Source organism: Pagrus pagrus, assembly GCF_965226575.1.
Source record: "Pagrus pagrus genome assembly, chromosome: 9".
NCBI lineage: Eukaryota > Metazoa > Chordata > Actinopteri > Spariformes > Sparidae > Pagrus > Pagrus pagrus.
Window position 1 is genome coordinate 716,375 of NC_140193.1, and position 27,951 is coordinate 744,325.

General features: G+C 44.7%; 2 protein-coding genes across 12 annotated transcripts in view; one reads left to right on the forward strand and one right to left on the reverse strand.

Annotated features, from left to right (window-relative positions):
• The first annotated feature begins 318 nt into the window (after positions 1–318).
• LOC311262135 (calcium-responsive transcription factor-like) lies at positions 319–7,708 on the forward strand. Of its 4 annotated transcripts, none has more exons than XM_084361360.1 (16): positions 319–404; positions 1,842–1,935; positions 2,884–3,147; positions 3,232–3,331; positions 3,416–3,500; positions 4,289–4,367; positions 4,450–4,639; positions 4,750–4,864; positions 4,999–5,142; positions 5,219–5,372; positions 5,467–5,570; positions 5,761–5,902; positions 6,127–6,193; positions 6,289–6,380; positions 6,574–6,790; positions 7,451–7,708. In XM_084361360.1, exons 2-16 carry the CDS (start codon positions 1,882–1,884, stop codon positions 7,537–7,539), a joined length of 1,896 nt encoding a protein of 631 aa, XP_084217486.1. In that variant the 5' UTR covers positions 319–404; positions 1,842–1,881; the 3' UTR covers positions 7,540–7,708. The 4 variants fall into 4 exon arrangements, with proteins under 4 accessions (XP_084217486.1, XP_084217484.1, XP_084217487.1 ...); XM_084361358.1 differs by having other exon boundaries at positions 1,842–1,934; positions 2,871–3,147; XM_084361361.1 differs by having other exon boundaries at positions 1,842–1,934; positions 2,871–3,147; positions 6,586–6,790.
• Positions 7,709–14,087: 6,379 nt separating this feature from the next.
• LOC311262618 (titin-like) overlaps positions 14,088–27,951 on the reverse strand; it is a 176,848-nt gene continuing 162,984 nt past the window's right edge. For all 8 annotated transcript variants that reach the window (XM_084362164.1, XM_084362165.1, XM_084362163.1 and 5 more), the window contains 14 exons: positions 27,535–27,822; positions 27,076–27,375; positions 26,671–26,973; positions 26,238–26,540; positions 25,546–26,130; positions 25,152–25,454; positions 24,642–24,941; positions 23,924–24,499; positions 23,517–23,822; positions 22,741–23,346; positions 17,664–22,643; positions 17,076–17,557; positions 16,787–16,940; positions 14,088–15,445 (listed from right to left, as the gene is read on the reverse strand). In XM_084362164.1, the coding sequence (XP_084218290.1) occupies positions 15,153–15,445; positions 16,787–16,940; positions 17,076–17,557; positions 17,664–22,643; positions 22,741–23,346; positions 23,517–23,822; positions 23,924–24,499; positions 24,642–24,941; positions 25,152–25,454; positions 25,546–26,130; positions 26,238–26,540; positions 26,671–26,973; positions 27,076–27,375; positions 27,535–27,822 (9,779 nt within the window). In that variant the 3' untranslated portion in view covers positions 14,088–15,152. The remainder of the gene's footprint in view (positions 15,446–16,786; positions 16,941–17,075; positions 17,558–17,663; positions 22,644–22,740; positions 23,347–23,516; positions 23,823–23,923; positions 24,500–24,641; positions 24,942–25,151; positions 25,455–25,545; positions 26,131–26,237; positions 26,541–26,670; positions 26,974–27,075; positions 27,376–27,534; positions 27,823–27,951) is intronic.

The following is a 27,951-nucleotide window of genomic DNA, read 5'->3' on the forward strand; positions in this document are numbered from 1 at the left end:
TGCTGTCCTGTTGCGTCTCTCAGACACTAGTGCCTGAGACATTAAAGTCCAACTTCCATTTTTAAAACTGCTAAGTGAGCAAAGAGAAGGACGACCTCAAGAAGGCATCCTTCCGATTAAGTAAACTCTTCTACGTCATCATATATAAACAGGGAACATTTTGAGTCAGGGAAATATTAAAAATGCTAGATTTTTTTAATGGAGTTTGGTGTGAGGCATAAAACGATACTGCGGATGCTTGACAACAGCGCCACTCAGTGGTACTAACCACAAAATACAACTGTTCCACTATGACGGTGTCCTCAGAGGGTCAAAACAGACGCCATTAAGATCCTGTAGGGAGAAAAACGCGATCAGTGTTCGTTGTGAGCGGAACCGGCGGGAGGCGGCGGACTGAAGACGAGGTCCAGTAGACTCGGTTTCATTTTACTCGCTGATGTAAATGTTTGAGCCGCCGAGTTGCTCTCAGTCTGCAGACAGCAGCGAGCAGCTAGCGGCTGTTAGCATGAAGCAACCTGCAGAGCTTTTAACTGGACAGCATCATTTAGCTCACTGTTAGCTTCATGCTAACATGGCAGTACATCAAAATGAATTTGATTTTAGGTTAATTTCCTGAGATTAAAATGTTCTGGTTCACTGAGAGGGATTCAGTCCTGTCTCTGACACAATAACTGACACAAAGCATAAATGTATTGTACATAAATGTATTGTACATAAATGTATTGAATAATTTCAGAAAATAATTGATTTTGACATGATTGTAGAGAAACTTTTAGCATTTCTCAGATTGTAGCAGCAGTCAGGTGTTAACAACAGCTTCAGTAGTAGTATAGTGGTATAGCAGTAGTATAATAGTATGGTTTTTAATACACACAATCACACAAAGACATATGCCGAATTGAAGACTGGATCCTCATTATTTATAACCTGTTACCATTTGTTATATAGAAGGTGTAAACATGTGGTGGGAAGCAGGAGAAATTAAACTCTCAGATTTTTAAAGGGAGTTTGGTGGGACATTCTTTCAAACATCACTGGTTAGGATTAAACAAGTCCCGTTTATTAGTTGTTATTATAAGATATGAAAACAATATTTTCCATGATGTGTACATATTTGATGTTGAATAAGAAAAATATTAAAGAGGCAGATTATTAAATGGAGTTTTGAATGATATTTTCAATCATTGGTAATTCAGTAATTGACAAAAAGCATAAATGTACTGAATAATTGATTTTGACATGATTGTAGAGAAAGTTCTCAGCAGCTGTCTGTTATTTTCATTGTGCAGTTTAAATAAATCATTTCCCCTCAATGATGGTTGAGTTAAGATTGTTTTTGACAAATTGATGTCATCCTTTAACAACAACAACAACAACAACAACAACATGGGTTTAAATGACACCACAATAATTATAATGTAGACTCACTTATATTTCAGTGTCTTTTGTTTACGTCGTGTAAGAATTAATGTGAGCATTAAAACACTTTGTTTTATTTTGGATAAGAGTTAAAGCATCTGAACACAATGAGATATAACTGATCTTTAATCTGAGCCTGATAAATATTGACACGCCTTAGTTACCGTTAAATAAGTTATCTTTGTTAATACATCAGTTAGATTAGATCATTCTTTGAATTTAAACTTTGTTTGAATTCATCAACTATTTGTTTTATTTAAATAAAGTAGATGATATTAGTCTGTTGACACGAGGCCGTGTTAGTTATTCTTAGGTCATGTTTATTATTTAAATCCGCCTTGTGTTTAATTTGTTATCTATATTAGATTGATTTCAGAATTGTGTATCTTTGGCTGAAAAACGTGTCTGTGTTTTGAATGAAGGAGGCGGTGATGTCACACAGGTGACTCCAGGGCAGTTACCATGGAGATGGATGCAGACAGAGACAGTGATGTCTGCAGTCCTGAACCTGAGCAGGTGAGTCAGACTTATTACTGAAGAGTCTGTGATCTCCTCCTTCACTCTGTGGATCAGATTCCCTTGTTGCCTCAAAATGTTCAGTGTAAATACGACTGAGACACGTTTGGTTCCAGTCCGGCTCGGACCGCCTCAGGATGGGTCCAGGTTCATGATGGCAGGAGACCTGACCCATGAGACACTTTGGTGTTTATAAATTGAGTTCAAATATCTGAAACATGACTTCAGAACATGTTGATGAAGGTTCATCCAGGTCGAGTTTATTCTAACAACCGTATCATAGTTAAGTGAACAAGATGTTTCAGCCGTCATCCACTTCAGCTGTGACACTTCAGGACACGTCGATCCAAGAGGAGCTTTAATTACACATTAAATGTTAAAGTGGAACATACTTCTGTCTTTATCCCTCGTGAATACAACTCGTAGCAACCGTGTTTGTCAGTTTTAAGATATTTCCACTGGTTTCAGTTCATTTTAGCACAAAATTAAAATATATTTTTGTGCTCTTTATCAGACATGTCTAAGAGTCGGCTGCAGACTGGTAACACGTTCAGTTCTTTTCACTTCTGTACAATCAAGATTAAAAAACTCCAGCACGTTTCAACCATCTTGTTTTTTGACACCCAACCACCAAAACCAGACGGTGGTCTATAAACAATAAACCACCACCAGGAGCTACGCTAACAGTTCTCCCGACGTCCAGTCTCTGTGCTCAGCTCGGCTAAAGAAGCATTTAACATTTCCTATTATTATTTCACAGCTAGAAGAATTTCAGTTTCCAATCAGTCGATTTTTTTTAATTAATTTTTTTTTTAGTTTTAGTGAAAACAGGTGTAAATGAGACAAATACAAGTTGCTTGATGTTCAGGTAAACTCACCTGATCTCAGTAATGTGGGTCGATGATCACACTTGGCACTGATTGGTTTGTGTGGATGGACGACCTCCAGTCTGCAGATCCTGGGTCAGATCTGCTGCTTGGCTCCGCCTCCTCCCTCGTCTCCCCTGCTGCACGAAGCCCCGCCCCTCCAGCTGACTGGCTCTGCCCTCTGTCAGAAGTCACTGTGACCACGGAAACAAACACTCCCACTCCTCCTGAAACTGACTCCGCCCCCTCCGTGACATCACAGCTGCTGGCTCCACCCCCAGCGGCATGTCAGAGTCAGCTGATCATCGTGCAGCAGCGAGGTCCCGTGCTGCCTGGTGAACCTGTGGTGAGTGACGCTTCATTTACACCAGTTTCTACATTATTTATAACTTATTAATTAATTAAAGTATTTTTCTGTGTTTCCTGTCAGGTGATTGTGACGGGCCAATCAGAGGGCAGAGAGGTGTTTGTCATCCCGTCCAATCAGCTCTCAGGATCTCAGCTGGCTGTGATCTCTGGTAGCCCAGCAGGTACTGGAGCTTATGATGTCATCAGACCTCTGTGATGTCAGATGTCTCTGTGTTTATTATGGATTTGTGTTTGTTGTTGTGTAGGTGCTGTTGTTAATATCCCGGTTACCACGGTGACGGACTCCAGCAGCAGCAGTCGACCCGTCAGCGAGCCGACAGCAGCCGACAGGTGTTTCACCTGTTCAGTCCTCCGTATCCCACAATGCATTTTTCTGTCAGTCACTTGTTGATTAATTTAGGAAGTGATGATGTGTTTGAACCCGTCACCACCACATCACCAGACTCCCTTTACAAATGTGGTGACTTTAAGAGTTGTTGAGTTAAAACAAACTCTCTAACGTAGTGAAACTCTGTCTCTGACAGACTCTGAATCATTGTCTCCTTCTTGTAACTTCAGCATTAAATGAAAACAGTCAGTTGTTTGTTTCCTTGTAGAAAGTGTCAGTTTGTGGCAGCATGGCTGTACCAGCCTGTCTGCTTCTGTGTCTAAAGTGCTAAAGTCTCACCTGCCAACATGTAGCAGCTGTTTGAACACACTGTTTACACTGATTTCACCATTTACACTCAATTTATGAAAGAAGAAACATTTTATTGATCTAAACATGTCACATTTTACAAACACACTAAACAGTAACCAGTATAGGCGACTTCTTTGTCCCCAGACTCCCTTAACAAATGTGTCAGTTTAGTGAGTTGTTGAGTTGGAGACACTTTATAAACTGTGTGAAACTCTGTCTCTGACTGATTCTGACTGATTTGTTCCTTCTTGTAAATTCAGCAAATGTTCTACATGAACTTCTTTCTGTCTTTGAGCAGAAACATGGAGTCTGTTTGTCAGTGATGGACGGGTTTGTTTCATACAGAGCAGGAAGTGACATCACATCACAGGTTGATGAAGCTGTTTATTTAAAGTGATTATTAGTGTGTAACAGTGTGTAACAGTGTGTTTTGTTCCAGCAGTCTGGATGTTTCTGTTCCTGTGATGCCGCTGCCCTCCGGTGCCCCCTGCTGGGCTCTGAGACTACGTGATGCTCAGGTCAGTATGAACGTATACGATCGTGTTTATTGACGATGACTCGATCAGACGTGACTCCCTCCTCCTCCTCTGGTGTCAGCAGAAGTTGGGAGATTCCTACAGAGGGTTCTGCTGCTCGGAGGCGGAGCTGGAGGCCGTGTTGTTGCTCCACAAGCAGCAGACGGGCTGCGTGTTCGGGACTCGTCAGTCTCCGTCTGTGGACAAACCAGCCACCAGACTGATGTGGAAGTCTCAGTACGTCCCGTATGACGGCATCCCGTTCGTCAACGCAGGTCGGTACAGCTCCAGTGATAACTTTATCTAGCAGTCGTTTCAGACCATCTTCATGAAGCCAACCAGAGTGGCTGAGTGTTGAAGTGACGCCGAGCCTGTGTTTGTTCAGGCAGCAGAGCGATTGTGATGGAGTGTCAGTTCGGACCTCGCAGGAAAGGACTGCAGCCGCACAAGACCTGCGAACACACACCTGAGGTCTCGTACAAAGCTACCTGTCCTGCCAGGTGAACTACACACTACAAGTAAAGACACACAAGTACACACACACACTACCAGTACACACATACAAGTATGCACAAGTACAAACATGCAGTAAAAGTGCACACACGTCAGTACTTCTGACCGTCGTCTGTTTCAGGATCTACATAAAGAAAGTTCGTAAGTTTCCAGCGTTCAGAGTTCCCACAGAGCCGACAGCAGACAGGAAGACGGTGAGACAGGAGCAGGAGAAGTCCTTCCAGAGTCTGAAGAACCAGAACCTGGAGGACGGAGGAGTCATCAGGTCCGACAGGAACTCTGCCAGCTCCACCTGTGTTTACTGTTCTTCACCATGTTTGAACCTGTCCCTGTCTCTGTAGGTTTTACCTGCAGCTCCCCACAGAGAGAGCTCACCTGTATCACACTGTTGACACGCCCCCCATCCCCCCGCCTCCCCCCGACCTCCCCCCTCCTCCCACCCAGCCAGAGGAGGAGGAGGAGGAGGAGGAGGAGGAGGAGGAGGCAGGAGAGCAGGTAGGAGGCCACTGTTCATCCACAGACTACAGACGTGTAAGGAGACCTGGAGTCCGAGGAGTCACGTTTTTAAATCCTCGTCTCGTCCCCTCAGGACAGAGTCATCCCGTCTCGCCTCCACCCGCAGGTGGCAGAGAGGATCAGACAGCTGGTGGCGGCGGGTCATCATCAGGTCTACAGCGTCCGCAAACAGCTCAGGTAGGAGTGACACCTGGCCCCGCCCTCTGACATCACACACGCGTTGATGGTGTGTGTGTGTGTGTGTGTGTGTGTGTGTGTGATGTTTGATATTAAAGGACTGTTGCATCGGACCAGCCGTCACGATGAAAACACATCAAACACAGATGAATCACTGATGAGGTCTACATGTTTCTGCTCGTGTCGTCAGGCGTTTTGTGGAGAAGGAGCTCTTTAAATGTGACGGTCCTCCAGACAGACACAACCTGAGATACTTCCCCACCGTCAACGACATCAAGAACCACATCCACGAGTCCCAGAAGTCCCTGGTTCTGAGCAGCAGCCCTGCTGAGGTACTCTGAGCTCTCACATTAAAAAACAAGAAGTGAAAAGGTTTTCTGATGATCTGCTTTTCTTCTCCTTTCATTACTTTGTTCCTTAAATCAACAGTTTCAGCCTCAGATTTCAGGACTGGGCCACAAGACGTCCAACACCAGCAAATACACATGATGAGTCCAAACACCACCATGTTCCTCTGATGTCGGGTTTGAATGTGTGTGTGTGTGTCTCCCTCTAGTGGACAGAAGACAGCAGTGACCCTCTGATGGAGACCGTCACACTAACACTGACTCCTGCTGCTGAAGGTAACACACACACACACACACACACACACACACACACACACACAGGAGTTATCAGCTCTGTCCTCTGAGTCCCTCATGTCTCTGTCTGTCTCTAGTTGTGGACGGCAGCGATTCTTTGTCTCCTGAAGCTGTTCAGCTGTTCAGTTCTCTCTCGTCTCTGCAGCCCAAAATCTTTGCTCAGCTGCAGGTCAGAAAAACTCAATAACCAATCAGTAACACTGATCAATAACCAATCAGTAACACTGATCAATAACCAATCAGTAACACTGATCAATAACCAATCAGTAACACTGATCAATAACCAATCAGTCCCAGTGGAGATGAAGTTTACTGAAAGTATATAAGTACACAGTATTTATACACAGTGTTTCTCCTGACAGGGAATCCTGCAGCCTCCTCCTCCTCCTCCTCCTCCTCCTCTCTCCACCTTCCCTCCATCCTCCTTCCTCCAGACTCCTGTAGGGGAGTCAGTGGGGGCGTCGGGCCCAGAGGAGGTGCTCGACGATGGGCAGCAGCTCACTGGAGAAGCCCAGCAGGTGGTCCTACAGAAGGAGAGCGTCCAGCTGCAGGTTAACTCTGCTGCCAGCAGTGAGGAGGGTAATCAGACTGACTGCTCACTAAGCCCCGCCCCCTTAGTTACTGTTGCTCACCTGTCGTCTTTATGTTCCATCAACAGTTTCCATGACAACAGCAGCAGATTGTCACCAGACTTCATTTAAGAAACAGTGGATTCTTGATTTCAAGCCAATTAAGCTAATATTAGCACCATTTTTAATCTCTAGTGGATGTTTAAAGTGTTCAGATGACAGTGAGCTAATGTTGATAAACACAAACTTGAGGGTTTTAAGATCATTGGAGCTGCAGGTTCAGTCGAGCTGATGGGAGCTGGAACAAGGAACCTTCTAACAGTAGTGAGATTTGGCTGCCTATGCATGTAGGGATGCATGCTAACAGACTGAGGCTAAAGCTAACAGGTCTCAGGTCATGACATCATGCTAACAGACTGAGGCTAAAGCTAACAGGTCTCAGGTCACGATATCATGCTAACAGACTGAGGCTAAAGCTAACAGGTCTCAGGTCACGACATCATGCTAACAGACTGAGGCTAAAGCTAACAGGTCTCAGGTCACGACATCATGCTAACAGACTGAGGCTAAAGCTAATAGGTCTCAGGTCACGACATCATGCTAACAGACTGAGGCTAAAGCTAACAGGTCTCAGGTCATGACATCATGCTAACAGACTGTTTGTTGTCAGCCTCTCTGCTTCAGGTGGAGGTGAAAGAGGAGGAGGAGGAGGAGGAGGAGGTGATGAAGGAGCTGCAGGACTCGACTGCTTCCTGTTGAATCAGACTCTGTTCGTTCTAATTAATTCCAGTCGCTTCTACTTTGCAGTTTGTATCAGTTGCTGTTAAACTTCCTGCTCATTTCACATTGAACATAAATTTTCACGTTTCATTAAAATAAATTATTTTTGTGTGACGTCTTATAAATGTAAATAAATGAGTTTGTAACAGCCTGTGTTCAGGGAGAGTGACTGTAAACTGCTGTTAATGTAAATAATATCCTGTTTTTAATATTTTCACTTTAAGATGGAAAATATTCTCAGCAGATTGTTTTAACAGTTTATAGTTTTATTTTGTCTTCAAGGATCAAAACTGCATCAGTCGTGATTCTTTACAAAACAGAAAAATCAAACTTTTATCAACGCTGATATTTTTTTCCTGTGTACTTCATTGTTACACAGAGAAATGCTGCTGCAGCCGCTTAATGTTTTCAGGTGGTTTATTTAAAAAAATCAAGATATCGATGCTCGTTGCCTGACGGATCACAGCCTGCTCCACATCCTGCAGCATCATGGTCATGATGTGTCGTCAGCCTGATGTCCAACCTTATTACTGACGTCTTTCTCATCTAGATGCAGACCAGTCAGAATGATATCATAATAATAATCATATTTACTGTGATCATTTCAGTGATGGGAGAAGATTTTTACTTGAGTATAATCAGTAAAATGTGCTTAAATCAAACTCATTCAGAAACACTGGTGCTGTTGTGTTGTTCCATACAATATCTCTGGATTGTGTTAACGACTGCACATCAGATTGTATCAGCTGGTTTATGTTCAGTGTGCAGTCGCCAGCCTGTCAGATCCATGTAGCGTAGTGATGATCAGTGTTTCACTTCTGCATGAACTCAGTCGTACTTCAACAACACTGCAGTAAATACACGTTTAAATACACAAACATGTTTAAATACACAAACATGTTTAAATAAACACTACTTGAGTAGATGTACTGAGCTGTATTTATCATATAGCAGGTCACGACCAGGGCCGAGGGGGAACCCAGGCCCAACATGAAAATGAGACTCCCCTCTTCCCTCAGCAGCACCAGCACCACCAGCAGCACCAGCACCAGCAGCACCAGCACCAGCACCAGCACCAGCAGACCTCTGGGGTCCAATAAACATTTAATAGTGAAGTCTGTTGGGTTGTTGGGTTGTTGGTTCTTGCGTGGTTAGAGTGAGAGACTTCTGTGTGACGTCACGCTGTGTTCGGGTCGGCTCTGGTTCTGACTGCAGAGAGACACGTGACACAGAGTCCGCTCAGCTGACAGCAGCACGGAGCCGCTAGCTGCTGCTAACTGCTGCTAGCTGCTGCAGCTGACGTGCTCTATAAGGTTGTGCTGTTAGAGAGCTGTTAGCATGTTAGCATGTTAGCAGCAGAGCGTTAACAGTGTAGGAAGCGTCACGTGACCCGGAAGCTCTTGAACAAACTGCCTGAAGACGAAACTGATTTTTCATGAAAATGTTGTTCATTGTTTTTGTGGTTAACTTTGTTGTGCTTCTGCAATTGTTCAGCACTTTGGTCCACTGAGGTTGTTTTAAACGTGCTTTATCAATAAGCTGTGACTTGACTAAACTGTCGGACCATGAGGGGGGGTCCAGCCAGGCTCAGTGGCGGGGTCCGCCTCAGCAGCCTCTCGTGTTCCCTCTGGCCCGTGTCGTCATCTTCTCTCCATCAGCCGGTCATTCACCTTTTAGCCCTGAACCCAAGTTACTTTCTCATCTTTGGAGTATTTTGACTCGTGTTGTGTGTCTGCGTCAGTCTGCTGCGGTGAATGCAACACAAGCAGGCAGGTGTGCTCACCTGTGGTGTCGCGAGGCTGAGCTGCACCTTAAAGACAGGTGAGCTCTGCACAACACACTCCTAATATCTGTTGTGACGGAGTCGATGTGTTAACAACGTTTTTGTTGAGTTGTGTGTGTGACGCTCCTCTTTGTGCACGTGCCTCCCCCTCTGCCACAGACCGGATCTGGACTGGTCCACCTGGTTAAGTAGAGGGGTTCCCAGAGGAGCAGACCAAGTGTGTGAGTGTGAGGGGGGTTCTGGTCCTGTTCAGGCTGTTAAACGTCATGAACACACACACACACACACACACACACTTTAAAATGACCTGCAGTCAGTAACATGTTGTGTTTGATCCTGTGAATGTTTGTGAGGTAACTGATGCTGGAGGCGGCTGAGCTCACCTGTAGGAGAGGCAGGGGGCTCCGGACCGGACCGGACCGGACCTCCTGCTGTGGCCCGTTTGAAGGCATAGCAAAGAGCAGTTAGTTATTTTTCTCTTAAGTCATTTATTTGTATTATATATGTGAACTGTGTTGTCCTGTGTTTGGGAAAATAGTTTATTTAGTCACACACAGTGATGTCACGATGTGATGTCATGATGTGATGTCACGATGTGATGTGATGTCATGATGTGATGTCATGAACAGACGGCAGACGTCAGAGCTCCTGTGGACTGAAGTAAAGAGTGGCGACATTAAAGGTGCAGTCTGTAAGAACCGGCCACATTTGATCATTTTAGAAATAAATCATGTTTGTTTGTTTCCTTTCACAGATTATTTGGACTGAATGAGAGAAAACTTGTTTTGTCATTCTGGGCTGGATTTCCTTTGTTTTCCTTGATTTGTGGACTTTTTTGGACTGTGGGGATTTTGGTGTATTTTGGGTGTTTAAATATGTTCATCTGCGTTTGAACTAAAGATGTTGTGTTTGTGTTGTTCTTGTTGTGTTGTTCAGTGTGAAGTGTGTTAAAACAAAACAAAGACAAGAAAACCTAAAAACAAGGCAAAACCCACCAGGAGAGACCTGGCACCTCAACAAACTAATAAAGAATAATAATAATCAAAGGGTCTCAGAAGCTTCAGGAGAAACTTCAGGAGAAGCTTCAGGAGAAGCTTCTGACAATCAAATGAAATGAAATGAACTCCTGTCTTTAGTTCTGTCAGAAGTTCACACAGCAGCTTCTGAAGGAGAGTCCACCCAGCCTGCTCCGACAAACATCAGCACTTCTTCATGAGTTCATCTGTTTATCACCTGGGTGTTGGGTTGGGGAGGACACCGGACACATCATAGATAACCATGACTCATCACCTGATTCATATTCATGTTCACTAGTTCATTATTATTATTATTATTTTAAACTTTGTTTTTTATTTTATTTTCGTCTTTGTTCACACAGACAGACACACACAGTGATGACCAAGAACACAGAGGGGCATCTCCATCATGTGTGGTTTCCTTCTCAGTCCTTTGAATTAGTCCATCAGGCGTTGGTGTCACTTCCCCTGTAGTTGGTCCATTCCCTCCAGTTCTTGTCAAGTAAATGTCCCTTGAGTTTTAATTGGTGAGTCAACTTTTCCATTGAGTGAATACTCACCACAACCACTGCTCCTTGTTCGGTGTTTCCGCTGTGTACCATGAACTTTTTAGTCTTTGATGATCATAATTGCTGTGCGATGTGTTTCACCTTCAAGCCACCAGGACCAGGAACTGCCATCGTACAATGGGTGAGTAATTGAAAAACAGTTAAAGACATGTTGAATTGTTATATAGCCGTGAAAAAAATATAATAATGTTTGGATCTGTTTAATTGAAAACAAATTATATATTTCATTATTTTTTTATTTATTATTATTTGACACCTAATGTGATGACTGCGACCAGTGGCTCCATGGCTCATGTCTGTCCATGGACAAAACCTGGAAATGTCCCTTATGCCAACAGCAACAAGGGACATGTTTATGTTATAATAAAATCATTGGAGCCCGACTAGTGTTGCATCATGTTATTCCACTGGCTGCATGAGATACGCCTCTTGTTTTTACGTTTTACTTCTGTTCATATTTCTATTCATCTTCTCCGTGTGTTTACTGTAAAGTCTGTAATACGGGTGCACTTGAAATGTTGGAGTGGCTGCGAATGTCGAATGTCCAACTTAAAACTAACTTCACTGAAGTCTTGTCATGATGTATTTTCCAGCCGGCCCAAGACGATGTTTTAAAGAGTTTTGGCTGAAGAAGTCGCCCCACAAAGGAAGACTCTTTCAGTTTATCACAAATATTAGCATTACATCATCATTTTGAGGGTACATGGTTTTCACTGGGCAGGAAGGGTTTGAAATATGTAACCAGCAACGTAAATGATGTACAGTAGTGGAGTAGAAAGTGCAGTATTTGCCTCTGAGATACAGCGGAGCAGACAAAACTGAAGTTGCATGAAATCCTAAAATGTCTACGTCAGCACTTGAGTAAATATACTCACACTTCACCACTGGGTCAGAGCCTGATACTGTGTTTGTGTGTTTGTTTTCAGAATGAGGGAGGGAGACAACGTGAGAAAGGGACAGGAAGAGAGGGACAACAGGTCAAACACATAATACATGTGTATTCTGTTAAAACGTATGTGTCTGTATAATTGACCTGTTGTTTTGTGTGTTGTCTTCTCAGTTCAGAGGGCCCCATGCCTGCCTTTGCCTTGGGCCCCAAATTTCTTAAATCCGCCACTGGTTATAGTGTTGAGCTTCCTCTATTATCCTCGAAGGCTTTGTAAAGAGCTGAGATGACCCGAGAATGACCCCGATAACACACATCCACTATAATTTGGATAATGCCATTCAGTTCTGTTTTATAATCAATTCTAATCTCTTTCATAATATAATCTTGTTTTTCTAATCCAAATTTCTCCTTTAATTCTCGAAGGCTCATACACTTCCCCGTTTATAAGTTGTGCAGAGAGCAGTAATGCCTTTTTCTGTCCATTGTTTAAACCTTGAGTCATTCAGACCTGGTAGAAACTTTGGGTCATACTTAATATTTTTCTCTCTGCTTGCAACTTGTATTTTTCTTCATTATCTTTTCCCAAATTTCCAGTGAAAAATGTGTTATTGGATCTATTTTGTTCATTATTTTTATGTCTGTACAAGCGACCTGTTTCTATTCTGTTGTCAGGAAGATGACTGATTAAAATCATTATTTTCCTATTAAGTCTCCACTGTGGAGTTATTACGATAGAAGAGTTCATACTAATGTAATCAGATTACATTTCCCCGGATGAGCGTTCACTGGCTGAAGCTGTTTAAGGAGTTTAATGTCACAGTTTATTGTGATGATTTATGGAGTTTGAGACGTTCGTGTTATTTTTCCTTTGTATATTTTGTATAACTGTTTTTTGAGAAAAGAAGTTTTGTAAATCAGTGTAGAAATTAATAACTCCCATGAGATGAAACTATGTTTGTTTTTACTGTGACTGAACAGTTTCTGGATTTAAACCAGACTTAAGCCCCTTTCACACGTGCACTGTAACTCTATTCAGATTTTATCAGGAGGAGCTGTATGTGTGAACACAAATGTCTTCATTATCTGCCTCAAACGTTACTCTGGCAGCTCCCCCGTCCTCAGTCCAGGTGAGCCACGTGTATGAGCGAGCAGACAGTCGTCTAGAGTGAATTCACAGCGAGCGTGTCGACCATGACAGTCTTCTGTGATAGTTCTGGTTTAATCAGCTGTAAAACATACTCAGACGCGGACCGGGACAAACTTCTCATCGTCAAAGTTCTGCAAAAACGTCTGGCAGGAATATTTCCCCGCTCGGTCTCTCCTGCGTCCGTTTGGCGTTCACACTGCTGCTGGACATTGATCCAAAATAATGCAGCTTTCTTTCTACTTCCTGCATGTGTGTGTGAGTGTAGCTGCTTCATACTTATCTCTGCTTCCCTTCATATTACTTTCCACTCTTTTGTTGGTATTGTGTATATGTCCAAATACATGTAATACTGATATCAACACAAAAACAGTCATTACGGAGCAGCCTGAAGCCTCCTACCCAGGCGGCGCACCTCGCCCAAACCATACAAAGTATTTCCAACATGTGTGAACTCGTCTGACGCGAGTAGTGCTTTGAGCTAAATGCCAACATGCTGATGTTTAGCTGGTATAATGTTTACCATCTTAATTTAACATGTCCAAATGCTAACATGCACGTTGGTAACTTTAATCAATCTAAGTAGAATATTTGCATTTCCTGAAGAAGTGCTTGTGATCTCTGCTGTTGTTTCTGCTGAGTAATGTGTACAATAATCAAAGTTCTGTAAATGGTAAACTTCTCGAAAATCTTGTATTCAAAGACTGAAGTAGCTCAGTCAGTTTTGTCTGCAGCAGTCACACAATAACAGAAGGTAAGCGAGGTTTGTATGCCAACAAACTCTTACTGACTTGTTTGCCAAAAAACCTCCTTGGGAGTAAACCTAATTCTTAATTTTATAGTTGATCACATGCCACACATGGTGACAGGATGCACCGTTGTGTACTTTATCCTGTAAAAACTGATCAAAAGTTGGAAACCACTAGTGTTTTATAGTTTGATAAGTGATCACATATATACTAAAGATACATGTTGTGCAGTTAAAAGTACGATATTTCCCTCTGAATTGTAGTGAAGAAGCAGAAAGTAATAGGACATGGAAATACTCAAGTGTTTCAAAACTGCAGTTTAGTGCAGTGATTAGGAAACACACCAAAGACACAATAAGGAGGAGAGCTCACGTATGTAGTGCTGAAATCATGCTTTATTAAATCAGTAATGCATAAAACTCGAGGAGGATGAAATATAGTTCTACATCAACAGATCAATTAAATCAAAGTGCAGGGTAACACGTCTGCTTTTCTTTCCACTCACAGGAGATGGAGTCTCTGTGGTGAATGAAGAAGACCCTGACTACTGACAAGGTGAAATGACTAAAAGCTACAAACACTCACACTCAAACACACAAACACATTAGCTATCTATCCTCCAAGAGACGGCGCTGCTTCTGCACAGCAGAGCCGGCATTGACTTCCTGTTTATTTATGGCCAGGAGATGTTACGTTTTAAGAAGCCAGTCGGGCCGTCCTGTGCCAGAAACAGCGCTCTTAATTAAAATGATCTAAACGCTGAGAATGCAGGCCGCACGCACTCTGAGCAGGTCATCAAATCATGGTGGTATGACACAGTCAGTCTGAGCACAAGGCCGGTTCATGCTGCTTACATGAGGGTAATGCAAACAGCACTCAGGGTCTTACGCTCATGGTACAACTCATAGGAAACTGTAATATCTCACGCATAGACGCGTGTCCAAAACAATAACTTTGTCTTTCTGTTTGTGGTTCATAACGTCAACAGGGAGCCTCTCTACCTGTTGAGGCAATCTTAAAGACTTCAACTTATCGTTGAGGCACAGAGTTTAGTTTCTCAGTTTGACAGGGTATTCGTTTCAGGCGAAACTTTCTCCTGTAAAAACATTTGTTCTTCTGTTTCAGTTAATATTATTGTCATAAATAACAATGCATACATTTCCCATAACCGTTAAATTCGGCTATATACATTATGTACATGTCACAGAAAAGTGGTTCAAAAATCCTAAGTCATAATTGTCCAATATGGCACATTTTATAACAACTTTAGACTTTAGTCTAGTTTGGCATAAATTAATGTCAAGTTTGGTACAAAAATAGTTCATATTTACAAGAACAGAAATCCAGATCTTTATCAAGTATTAATGTTGCTAATTCACTAAATAAAAAGGTTCTGGATGAGGGAAACAGGGGAAATAAATTATTATTATTATTTTTTTTTTTTACATGGACCGAATGTGAACGTTGACAGTTGCAGTGTCGGAGCCAAACTCGTTGGACAGTCGGAGGGTGTACGCTCCGGCATCGCCCTTCTTCACGGCAGAGATCATGAGGGTGCAGAGGTCAGCAGTGTTCTCCACATGATACCGCTCGTCCCCGTTGGGGAGGGTCCGACCAGAGCGGACCCACTGGATGGAAGGTACAGGATCTCCGGAGAACACCCCTGCCACAGTGAGGGACTTCCCCGCCTCAGCGCTGACGTTCTCCGGAAGAGCTTCTATCTTTGGTGGAACGCCTGTTGAAGAGAAAAACAAGGTCAGAGACGAAAGTTTTTACATCTGTGAAATGATGATCATGATATCTGATTACATTACAGTCAGAGAAATAAGCCACCGTTTTCAGGGAGATGGTTTGACATCAATTAATTCATTTTGAACATTTTTTGCCACATGTTTTAAATTAATCAGCAAGAATGGTCGCTAAAGCCTTTTTTCCATTGCATGGTACAACTCGGCCCAACTCCCTTTTGTTACCTGGTACTTTTCTCAGTTTCATTTTCCGCTGCTGATAGTACCCCCTAAATGTAGGCAGCATTCTTAGCTGACCATCACAGCAACACAAGGTTTGCTGGGGCTGCACAGCTAATAAGATAGCACCTTTCACTTTGCACTCTCCGGGCCTCAGCACTGTCGACAAGACGGCTTGCAGTTAGAGAACATTTCAGAGTTTAACTCTGCTAGGAAGTCCTGTATGAAGATATCATTTCAGTCAAATTACAACGTATTTGGGTAACTGGTTTATTTGAATTTTTTTGGTTTTTATTCCCAAATTTTACTTTCATTTATGGCTTATTTTCTTATGACTGGGATGTAATCACCAATGCGAAAGTCTCAAAATTCAAATGATGATTACATGAGAGGAACTGAGTATTGTCTTTAAACAAGCAGGATTCTCATATCACATTCATCTTTACTCACAAAGATGCTCAGATCATTCAGGTTGAAGTGCAAGTTACAGACAGATTCAGGCAACTTGTAAAATGCATCTCACCTCTTTTAACCCCTGTCGTGAGGGCCCTCATCGAGGAGGAGGCCTCGGCATGCGAGTGAGCAGACATTTCCATCATTTGGCTGCTGGAGCTCATGGAAACCATTGACTGAGTCATCATGGCAGACATGCTAGCTGCAGACGTGCTCTCAAACGAATACTCAGAAGTAGCAGAGCGGGAGCTGCTGCTGTAACTGCTGGCCTGCAAGGAAGCTGCCTCCATACGAACTGACGAGGCAGATAAACTTTTCTGCATGCTGGCAGCAGCATCAGTAGAAGCTCTTTGCTCCACAACTATCATTTTTGCTGGTTCTTCAACAAGAGCTGTGAGAATGCAAATAATAAGCAAATGGCTCATATCACAATGTGCACAAGTACAACAGACTGTATGCATAAACTGAGTGTAAGCTGGGGTGCCCAAGTGCCTTTGATTTCCATTTAAGGGTCTGAATGTTAAAATAAGTCTAAAGATGTCTTTGGTGCAATCAAAGTCTCATTTTTCATTACAAGCTTTAGTATCCAAGCCAATTAAATACACTGAAACACAGTGTGTTTAATTGTGTTCATTAGAAAAGCAGTGGCAACTTACTGAGGACGTTGAGGGAGGATGTTGCAGAGCACTGTCCAAATTGATTTTTGGCTTTTATCGTGTATTTCCCACTGTCTGCAACGGTGGCTTCACATATCTCCAGAGTGAATACATTCTTAGAGCGGCTCAGTCTAATGTTTGATGTAACAGATATCTGTGAAGAGAGACAGTGTTGTGTTAAGTCAGCTGCACAGGTTTCTATTTTTTTAATTTAAATATATTTTGAAGGCCACTAAATCTTACAGTTTGTCTCTTAAAAAACAAGTAACTTCCTGAAGGAACTACTCACAATCACGTTGTCTTTCAACCACTCCACTTCGGGGGAAGGCTCTCCTGCAATTTCACATGTGAATTTGACATTTTGTCCCTCGTTCACATTCTGAGACCTGGGCTGCATCAGGAAGTAGGGTGCACCTGGGCGCTTGGTTGTGACCACGGTATCAAACTGACACCGGACCAGGCCTCGCTCTGTTTGAGCCTGACATGTGATGATCCCCTGCTCTTGCTGGCTGACCGACTGTATGGTCAGGGTCTGCTCGTTTCCAGACACTCCGTATCTGTACTGCTCTGAGTTCACCAGTTCCACCCCGTTTAGGATCCACCTGATGCCAGAGGCCCCAGGTATGTTAGCCATTAGAGTTAGAGACTGCCCCTCTGTAATGGACATCTGGCTGTGGGAGGACTTGACCTCCCTCACTGAGGACAGGACCTCCTCGTGGACCATTTCCTTTTTCATGACTTCCTCAGAGATTTCAGCTTTTGTTTTGGAGCCTAAAACAGAAATAAATGTAAGATTTTGTGATAGGAAGCAAGTTTGAATGTTAGTAGCTACAGGTTAATGTAGGACAAGTGCTTTCACAGGCAGGTGTTGTCTTACCCTGAATTGGTGACATCACTCTCTTCGGTGACTTGATTGGAGAAGTCACTCGTTCCTTCTCAGATGTGGTTGGGGATTTGGGAGTGGGTGACTTTGGTGTTGGGGATTTTGGTGTTGGGGATTTTGGTGTTGGGGATTTTGGTGAGACTGGAGACTTGACTCTTTGAGGTGACTTTATTGGCTCAGGGGATTTGACTCTCTGGGGAGATTTGACTGGTTCGGGGGACTTGGCAAGTGGGGACTTAGCCTCAGGAGAGGTGACTCTGGGAGGGGCGACTACTTTCTCCTTTGTCTCAGTCTTGCGGATGGACAGAGTGAAATAGGCCTCTTGTTTGCCTTCAGAGTTTTCAACCTGCACAGTGTAGCTGCCTTCATCTGACATCTCAACAGCAGAGATCTCAAAGGTGGAGTTGTGCTGAGTAGAGACTATGTGGTGACGGGCAGAGGAACCAACAACTGCTCCTTCGTGCAGCCAGGTAACAGAAGGTGCTGGCTCGCCATCCACATCACATTCAAATCTGACGGAATCTCCCTCCTCAACAGTAAGGGACTGTGGCTTGGTCAGGATCTTGGCAGGGAATCTAGGCTTCTCCCTTGGCTTTTCAACAACAGTGGTGGATGTTTTCTCAGTTTTAGTAGCAGTTTCCTTCACTGTTGTTTTAGAGGAGACATGATACACCTCTGTCCTGGTCATCTCTGGTAGATGGGAGGAAGGAGGCTCTTCATCTTTGCGGAGTGAAGAGAAGGCAGCATATTCTGCTCCTGCTACATCCAACGTAGCATAGTCAGAAGTCTCTCCTTTGGTGTTCCTGCAGACGACACGATAAGTGCCGGCATCTTCAGTCACACAGTTGATGATCTGGAGAGTCAGAACCCCACTGATGTTGGTTATGTGGTATTTGCTACTCTGATTAATCTCTTTTCCATTGTGGAACCACTTGACTTCAGGCTCGGGTTTGGCCTGGACATTCAGGGTGAACCTTGTGCTAGAGCCATAGGGTACGCGATGAGATCGCATCCTGATGGTAATACGTGGGGCGTGGTCAAGGCTGAATGGCGCCTGTGTCACCACTTCAACTGTCCTTTCCACTGATCTTCTCTCTGATCTGATAGCCTGCTTTCTCTCCTCATACCTGGATGCAAAGTCAACTTTTGGGAGGGTCACTTCTGCCTTGGCAGCTTTTCCTGGGGTAGATCTCTTGGATTCAGGCATTGTGAGCTTCTTGATTGGTTTCGGAATATATTCTGATGTAAAACCTGTCAGGTGCTCAGATTCAGTGCCCTCAGAGACCTTTGTAACAGTGACAGTTGTTTCCTTTTTCGAGGTTCGAGTCTTCTCTTCAAACTCAATGCGCTTGAGTTGACTCTTGTAGGAGGAGATTCTCTGAGCAGTTTTGTGTGGGCGCAGCAGGTCCTGATCTTCTCTCTCTTCATACACCCTCTGTTTCTGTCCTGGCGCTTTGTAAGTAGCTTTGTCGTGACGTTGACGGAGGTCAACAAAACTTGGACCAGCCTCATATTTAGATGGAATTTTGTAGGAATCATATCTATGGACTTCCTCTCCCTCTTCGTCATCACTGTAGACTCTTCTAGGAGATGAGGGACGCAGGGCTGACAGTTCAAAGCGAACTGGGCTGAGGCTAGGTGGAGAAGCAGAGTAGCCAAGCTCCAGCTCGTCCTCCAGACGAAGCCTCTCCTCCTCAGTTCTCTTCATTGACAGGTACTCATTCACAGGCAGCAGCAGCTCCTCATCTGACAGGTCACCCAGGGACCTCCTCCTGATCCTGTGGTAGGCCTCCATCTCAGGAGAAGGTGTGCGATGCCTTGCAGGCCTCACAGTCTCAAGGTCATCCTGAGTCATGGATGAGATGCGCCACTTAGGCTTATAATGATCCTTGATCCGGATGGGCACCTCATAGAACTGCTCCCACCTGGAGAGACGAATGCGCTTCATTCTTTTCTGCTTGATTTTATCCATAGGCTCAGGGAACTCATACTGATCTCGCAGCTTCTTGTACCATTTCATGTCAGAGAGTGGCTGGAAATGTTTAATTTCCACGTCCTCCTCAAGAACAGCTGGATTAATGACACGAGGAGTGGGGACGACATAGGGCATACGCAGCCTCTTCTCATCTGCCCGCTTCTTCCTCTCCTCTTTTTCTTTCTGTATCTCAGTCTCAGTCTTCTCACCCTTCTTAGTTGTCACAGCAGGTTTGAACATGGTGGCTGCCTCCCTGACAGCTTGTACGGCTGCAGGTGGTAAAGGTGCAACAACAGTGCCAGACAAAATCTGATACAGCCTCACCTTTTTGTCTAATTCCTCCTTTCCAGATAATTTTTCCTTCTCCTTTTCACTGGTCTCATATTCCTTCTTCACATGAGTGACACGTTCTACTCTTAATGTGGCCTGGCAACTGGCAGATCCAGCAGAGTTTGTTGCAGTAACTCTGTATACACCAGAGTCCTCAGGTAGACTATCTCTTACATGAAGCATGTAGTAATCCAGACCTTCATGTACAACCTCAATAGATGGTCCAAAGGCTAAAGGCGTGCCATCCTTCTCCCACTTCAGTGTGGGATGGCCGGATACTCTAATCTCAAAGCGCACATTCTGGCCCTCCCTGCACTCAACATTTGCGAGTAGGCGTTTGAACATGGGCCTCAAGGTAAGGTCTGCTGGTTTAGGTCGCGGAACAACGGTAAGACGAGCCTTACAGCTGTCATCGCCGTACCTGTTGCGGGCCACAACACTGTATTCAGCATCATCCTCTACTTCCAGGTTGCGGATTATCAGCTGGTACAGGCCCTTGTCACTAATGAAAGTGTATTTCCTGTCATCTTGTCCAGGGATGAGCTTCTGTCCAGATTTGTGCCAAATTACACGAGGCTCTGGGTGAACCGTGATTGTTACACCAAAGCGTATATCTTCACCAATGTAGGCTGTACGGTTGACCAGAGGAAGTGTGAACTCTGGTGGCTTCTGAAGCATTCTGGCAGTGTCAACTCTGCGCTTTGTTTTCTTGACCACACGGGTGGTGAAGAAGTCGCGGTAAGATCTCACACTGTTGATAAACACCTCTGCATAGGCACTGTCCTCACCATACTCATTCACAATCTTGCATCTGTAAGTGCCGTCATCTGCTCTTGTGACCTTGTTGATAGTGATAACAGCCAGGCCATCCTCATATTCAATTTCATACTTGTCACCAGCTTCAAGTTGCCTGACACCACAGTACCATGTCACTTCTGTAGAGCTATCATAGTTTTCAATGTTGCAGATGAATTTTACAGTGTCCCCCTCATTCACCACAGCATGGCCAATCTGTCCTCCAACAGGACCATTTTCAAATGGAGCAATCTTCACCTTGGCGACAAAGACTCCACGCTGGGACCTGATGGAGCCACCGCTGGCCACACGGGCTGCTGACACGACAGTGTTCCACTCTTTCTTCACCATTGTCTGGTAGTATCTCTTATGCCTGCCAGTTGGGATCACTCTAGCGCTAATTTCCTCTTCAGGCTTGCTCAGCCAAGGATGCACCAAAGCCTCAGTGGCAGTCATACGGTGCTTACGTTCCTTTGTAATTAGGCGGTCTGTAAAGTCCAGTGATTCAACACTGACCTGCTTGAAGGACTCATCATCATAGGTGTAGGCTGCATTGGAGATGTTGTCAATCATTTGTTGGTTGGTTTCTGCTGTGAATGGATTAAGTCCACTGAGGAGGACATAGGCAAGGACACCAACTGACCACATATCAGTGACACTGCTAATCATGTCACACTGGTGGATCTCAGGGGCAGTGTACTCTGCAGTGGTATACTGGATCTTGATTTGTTCTCCAGGAGTTAGGTGTCTGGACTGGCCCAACTCAATAATCTTAACATTAGAACTGGTTCTAGTCGTGTACACGATGTTCTCAGGTCTGATATCAAAGTGTCCATAGCTCTCACCATGCAGGAACTCAAGAGCTGAGCAGATCTGCCTGATGTAGTTGACAATCTCACGCTCATTAAGCTCAAACTCTGCTGTGTTGAGGCGCTCAAAGATGTCAGGACCAGAAATGAAGTCATAGATCATCACCAGCTCCTCAGGACTTTCGAAAGACTCTTGGAGGAGAAGGAAGTTGGTGTGTTTGGCCAGATTCAGTGTTGCTATTTCCTTCTTAACTATTGCTTGATCAGCGCCTCTCACTTTGACAAACTTAGCCATGTATGTCTTCTCAGAGCTGGTGTCAACACAGCGGTGGACAATGCCGAACTGACCTCTACTCAATTCCTCTGCAATGGCATATTTGTTATGCAGATTCTTGGCTTCAGAGTGTTGAGCCTTGCCCCTGGGTACACGTCCAGTATCATCAACCTCCCTGTCATAGAGCAGAACTCTTGATTTGTCCTCCTTGGTCATGACAGGTCCGCTGGTCTCAGATGGAGCACTCTGTCCAAACTTGTTCTCAGCGATGACTCTGAACTGATAGCCAGTTCCTCCAAACAGATTGATAACAGTGTAGTGTGTGTCACGGGACTGGGCAACACGCTGCCACCTTTCAGCAGTGGTGGGGCACTTCTCAATGATGTAGCTGATGACCCTGCTGCCACCATCATTTGCTGGGGCCACCCAGTTCAGTGTGACTGAGTCTCTGGAGATATCACTTGCTTTGACACCACGTGGAGGATCAGGCACGTCAGCTACATCCAGCTCAACTGTCTGCTGGTCAATACCAAATCTGTTCTTGGCACAGACAATGTAGAAACCAGCATCCTTCTTCTCCACTCCATTGGGGAATACCAAAGAAGTGAAAGATCTGGTGACGATGACCTGGTAGTGGCCATTACTGTCGATGAGATCTTGTCCCTTCTGCCATGTGATGACAGGATCTGGTTTGCCACCGAAAGGAATCTTGATATTGACCACTTCTCCACGCAGGGCAGGGATGGCTTCCTTGTCCTTCAGGTTCTTTGGCAGGTGGATCTTGGCAGGGACTGGAAATAAAAGACAGAGGTAAGATATGTTTTATTTGAATTTAAGAAATAGTTTAATGTGTTAATATTGCAAGAAAACAGTGGTCTGTAAGCTTACTTTCAACATCCAGAGAGACCGTAGCACAGATGGAGCCTCCCTGGTTGGTAGCCCTGATCTGGTACACAGTGGAATCTTCATCATCAGCCTCGGTGATGACCAGCTGGTGGTAACCTCCCTTAAATTCCTGGATCTTGATCTTCTTTCCGTCAGACTGAATTTCCTTCCCTCGTCTGAACCATTTAATCACTGGCTTGGGCTGTCCTGTGATCTTGCAGACAAGGGTTGCATTGCTCTTGTACTTGACACTCATGTTCCTCAGCTCTTCCTTGAAGGCAGGAGCACGGATCTCAGTGGCTACGGCTGGAACAATGGGAGCAGTTTCCTCGCTATAGTCACTCTGTCCTCCGAGGTTCTCGCACTTCACTCGGAAGATGTACTCAATGCCCTCGGTCAGACGCTTCACAGAGAAGACGGTCTGTTTGATCTCGTCTGTGGTCACCAGAGTCCAATCACTCCATTCCTTCTTGTCCTTCTTGTGCTTCTGCTCAAGGCAATAGCTCTTGATTTTGGAGCCGCCATCGCTGAGTGGAGGCTTCCAGGAAACCACACAGGAGTCCTTTGTGATTCCAGAAACAACTGGCGACAGAGGTGGTGATGGTTTCTCTGTGGACAGGCATTTATAAATCAGAAAGCATTGTTAGATCTTTTGCACAGTGAACCTGCATATCAATTTATATGCAAATGGATATGGTGTATTGTAGTTCTTCGCTTACATTGTTAGACATTACTTTATAGAGTACTTGAAACAAAAATTGATATTTGATTAAATTTACCCAGTTGGCTCTTGATAAGGATTGGTGAAGTGAGCTCCAGTGGTTCGCTGTTGCCATAGCGATTCTGAGCATAGACACGGAAGAAGTATCCGGCGCTGTCAATTAGGTTGGGCACACGGCAAGATGTGCCATTGATGGATGATGACACCAGTTCCCACTCAGTGCCCTCCTTGTCCTCACGCTTCTCCACGATGTAGTTGGTGATCATGCAGCCTCCGTCGTCCTTGGGAGCTTTCCAGCTGATGATGACAGAGTTCTTCAGGAGGGCATCCAGCACAATGGGACCCTGAGGCATGTCAGGTTTGTCTGTAAATGGAGATATTAGGTGTTGATTATAAATCTAAGAATATCATCTTTGAAAAAACAGACTTTGGTTCACTCGCTGCAGTAAATTTACATGAACATACCATAAATTTCAACATTGAATGCCATGTCAGCCCTGCCGAAGTGATTGTGCAGTCTGATCCTGTATTTGCCTCCATGGACTCTGCGTTTTACATTCTTGATGATCAGATGTGTGTAGTGCTCAGTGGTCTCAATGCTGATGTCCTCTGTGTTCTCCAGGGTCTTTGCTCCATGCAACCACATGATCTTGGGCTCAGGACGGCCAATGTAGACGGCATGGATGCGCAGAGTGGTTCCCAGGCCTGCATAGTATGTTTCCTTCAGTGGGTAGTCAGGATGGAAGGATGCAGCTGCCTCCAACACCAGGACACCTGTGGTTTCAGCTTCTCCAGCATCGTTGATGGCCTTGCAGGTGTACTCTCCCTCATCTTCCTGCTGGTCGGTCATGATGGACAGGGAGTTGTTGCGGCCATCCGAGCTCATCTCATACTTGCGGGACTCAACTACCTCCTTTCCAGCATGGTACCACTTAATGTCAGGGACAGGTCTGCCAATAATCTGGCATTTCATGACAGCAGGCTGGCCAAGCTTGGCAGTTACTTCATCCATTTCCTTTCTCAGGCTTGGTTTACTTTCAACTGTATGAAAAAAATTAAGGGGGTACATTTAGGAGGCATAAATGGTTTACGTTTTGTAATGTCTCATAGTGAAGTCAAAATGGGCAGGCAAGTTGAATAAATGTTGACAAAGAATTTACATAGTACATTTCACTGGACTCACCACTCAGTTTGGTCTTTATGCATGTGGCAGTCCTGCGAGGTCTACTCATTCCTGTTTCATTCTCAGCAAAGACTCTGAACTCGTACTCTGTGGCCTCAGCCAGTCCGGGCATGGTTAACTCCTTTTCCTTCTGCCTTTGCTTGTTGCACTTCTTCCAGGTGCTCTCAATGGACTTCCTGTACTCCACCCAGTAGCCCAGGACCTCTTTTCCACCATCACATTCTGGAGCTTGCCAGCGGATGGTGATGAAGTTGTTTGACACGTTTACTGTGTCGATCTCGCCTGGTTGGCTTGGCTTGTCTGTGAAGGCAGACACAAAAATCTAGTTATTTTAACAAGTTAGTTAACAGATGTTTTTTGGACTTAAAAATATCCACTGCATCATCACTGCTTCTTTAACCGTCACTGATCTGTGAGGTTTGACTTTTGTCCATCAAAATTCCATCGACTATAACAATTACAGTGCAATTTATTATCAGTAATTACATAATATTAGGAAAGGACACTCACCGAATGGATCTTTGCATGTGACTGGGTCAGACACAAGACCAGCCTCGCTCTCACCAATGTTGTTGACAGCAACAATGCGGAACTGGTACTCTGCGTCAGGGGTGAGTCCAGGGAGAGTAAACATCGTGGAGGTGATCTTGGTCTCGTGGCGGGACCACGTCTCAGTGGACACCAGCTTGTACTCAATAAAGTAGCCGGTGATGGCAGAACCACCGTCGTCCTTTGGTCTGGACCACGCCAATGCCACAGAGCTCTTTGTGACATCCATGATCTCTGGTGGGGTGCTTGAAGGTTCAGGGGGACCTGGTTTGTAAAACAGATGATATTTTTAAGCATTACTCATACTTTTCAAAGAGACTTAGAATAGGACTTGTAGAAGAAGAGGAACACTTACAGAGAGGAGTCATGGGCACCAGTGGCTGCTCCGACTTCAGAGAAGAGCTGACACCAAAGGAGTTTTCAGCAGTGACCTTAAAGTGGTACTCTGTTCCCTCCCTCAGACCCTTGACAACCAAGTGAGTGTCAGTCACTCTAGAGTCAATGGTGTACCAGGCATTTCTGGCTGCCTCGCGTCTCTCTACAATGTAACCCAGGATCTCTGAGCCACCATCCTCTGTGGGCACCTTCCAGGACACCTTGACAGAGTTGGTCTGGATCTCCTCAAAGACCAAGGGTCCCTCTGGAGCACTTGGGCGGCCGATGACCTTCACCTTGATTTGGGCCTTTTTCTTGCCAACCTTATTTTCCAGCAGGAGGTCGTACACACCAGAGTCACTCCTCTCAGCTTCCTTGATCACCAGCTCGCTGGCGTCCTCATTGGAGGCAATCATGGCCTTATTGGAGACTCCACCACCATCCTTCAACCACTTGCAGGTTGGTTGTGGTTTACCTTTGATGGGTACAGAGAGTCTAACCACTCCTCCCTGGCGGACCACGTACACGTCTTTGTATTTGAGCTCCAGGTCATAGTTAGGAGATTCTGGAGAACAATAGTAGTTACAAAAGTCAGAATTATAATATATTGGTTCTTAACATATACAAATGATCTCAGTGCAATCTTAGTTAATGTAACCTCTGTGTCCTTACCAAGCATCTCAGTTACAGTGACTGTTCCAGGCACTTCAGCAGGCTCTCCAGAGCCGCCGGCATTGCAGGCCATCACACGGAATTTGAACTCTTCTCCTTGTGGCATCTTGGTCAGCGTGTACTCACAGATTAGAGATGGTGTGGTGTTGCACTTGATCCAGGCCATGGTGTCCACCTTCTGCATCTCAATTAGGTAACCGTCCACCCTTGCATCTCCCTCATCATCAGGAGGACTCCAAGCAAGTGACACAGAGGATTTGGTGGTATCAATGATCCTTGGGTTCTGAGGACAGCCTGGTGGATCTGAGTGGAGAAGAGAATCATGTCAGTATTACTCATCGCTGCTTCAAAAGATGTAATCAGTCTGTACTATCTCTTGTAACACCTTCAATGCCACCCAGTGTAACTATGAATTCTCAGTTTGTTCTCTTACCAATGGGATCTGTTGCCACTGCTGGTTTAGATGGCAGACTTGGTTTGCTTAGTCCTCTGGCATTGATGGCGGTGATTCTGTGCTCATACTCAAGGCCCTCAATCAGCTCTGTCGACCTGTATCTGGTCATGGTAATGGGGTTCTTGTTGGCACGCACCCATCTATCAGACCTGACTTCTTTGCGCTCAACAATGTATCCAGAAACCTCAAGGCCGCCATCTTCATCTGGCGGGTTCCAGGCCACGGTCATGCCGTCACGAGAAACATCAAAGATGGTTGGACGACCAGGTGGTCCAGGCACATCTGTGGAGAAGGCAGAACACATGAATATACTTCTGTCAACATAGTTCTGTTTGTGAAGTAAGGTCTGCTAAATGTTTAATATTAAAAAGCTGGACATCTTACTTTTCAAGCTCTTGCACATAACGACCTCAGACTGCAGGAAGTCTCCAGTGCCAAAGCGATTTATGGAAGCTACACGGAAGACATACTCATCTCCCTCAATTAAGTTCTCAAACTTGAATGTTGGTCGGCTAACGGAGTCACAGACAGGCACCCAGCCAGGTCTGTGGGCATCGCGCTGCTCCACCGCATAGCCACTAATGGGAGCTCCACCATCTCTGACTGGAGGATCCCAGCTGCAGGTGACGGTGGTGGCATCAATCTCATCAAACCTGATGGGTCCCTTTGGTTCATCAGGTTTAGCTGGTAAAAAGGCATAACAAAAGTGGTTGATTCCAGCCAACTTGATTGGCTTGTATACTTTGATTTCCTGCAATATTGGTAATCTAGAAATTAATCAAATTTTGTTTATTGACAAGCATGAGCAAAAAATAATGAATCATAGGAGAGATGGTTTCTTACAGAGGATGATGACCTTGATGACCTCGGTGATAACACCAACAACATTCTTCACCTCCAGGGTGTAGTCACCAGTGTCGTCGATGGTGGTGTTAGACATGGTCAGTTTTGAGAACTTGCCGGTGCTCTTGATCTTGACACGGTCTGTGATTTTTATCTTGTTATCATGGAAGTACCAGGAGCAGACGGGAGGAGGCCTGCCAATGATGGGCAGATCCAGCTCCAGAGTCTTGCCAGCCAGGACATTGACGACCTTCTGAGGGATACTGGAGAAGTCCACCACAGGCATTACTGGAAAGGAAAAAGAAAGACACAAAAATCTTAGAACTACTGATTGCGAACTGAACTGTGATGTTATACTAAGTGGTACTGCAGGGCAGAAAATCTTAAACATATACAGATCTTGATTTCCTTATTGTC

Bases quoted from the DNA above. Each gene is read 5' to 3' on its own strand.
- LOC311262135 (XM_084361358.1), top strand. From the start codon at position 1,882: ATGGAGATGGATGCAGACAGAGACAGTGATGTCTGCAGTCCTGAACCT. The intron at 4,368-4,449 runs GTCAGTATGAAC...TGGTGTCAGCAG, and splicing joins TGAGACTACGTGATGCTCAG to AAGTTGGGAGATTCCTACAG. The intron at 4,865-4,998 runs GTGAACTACACA...CGTCTGTTTCAG, and splicing joins AAAGCTACCTGTCCTGCCAG to GATCTACATAAAGAAAGTTC.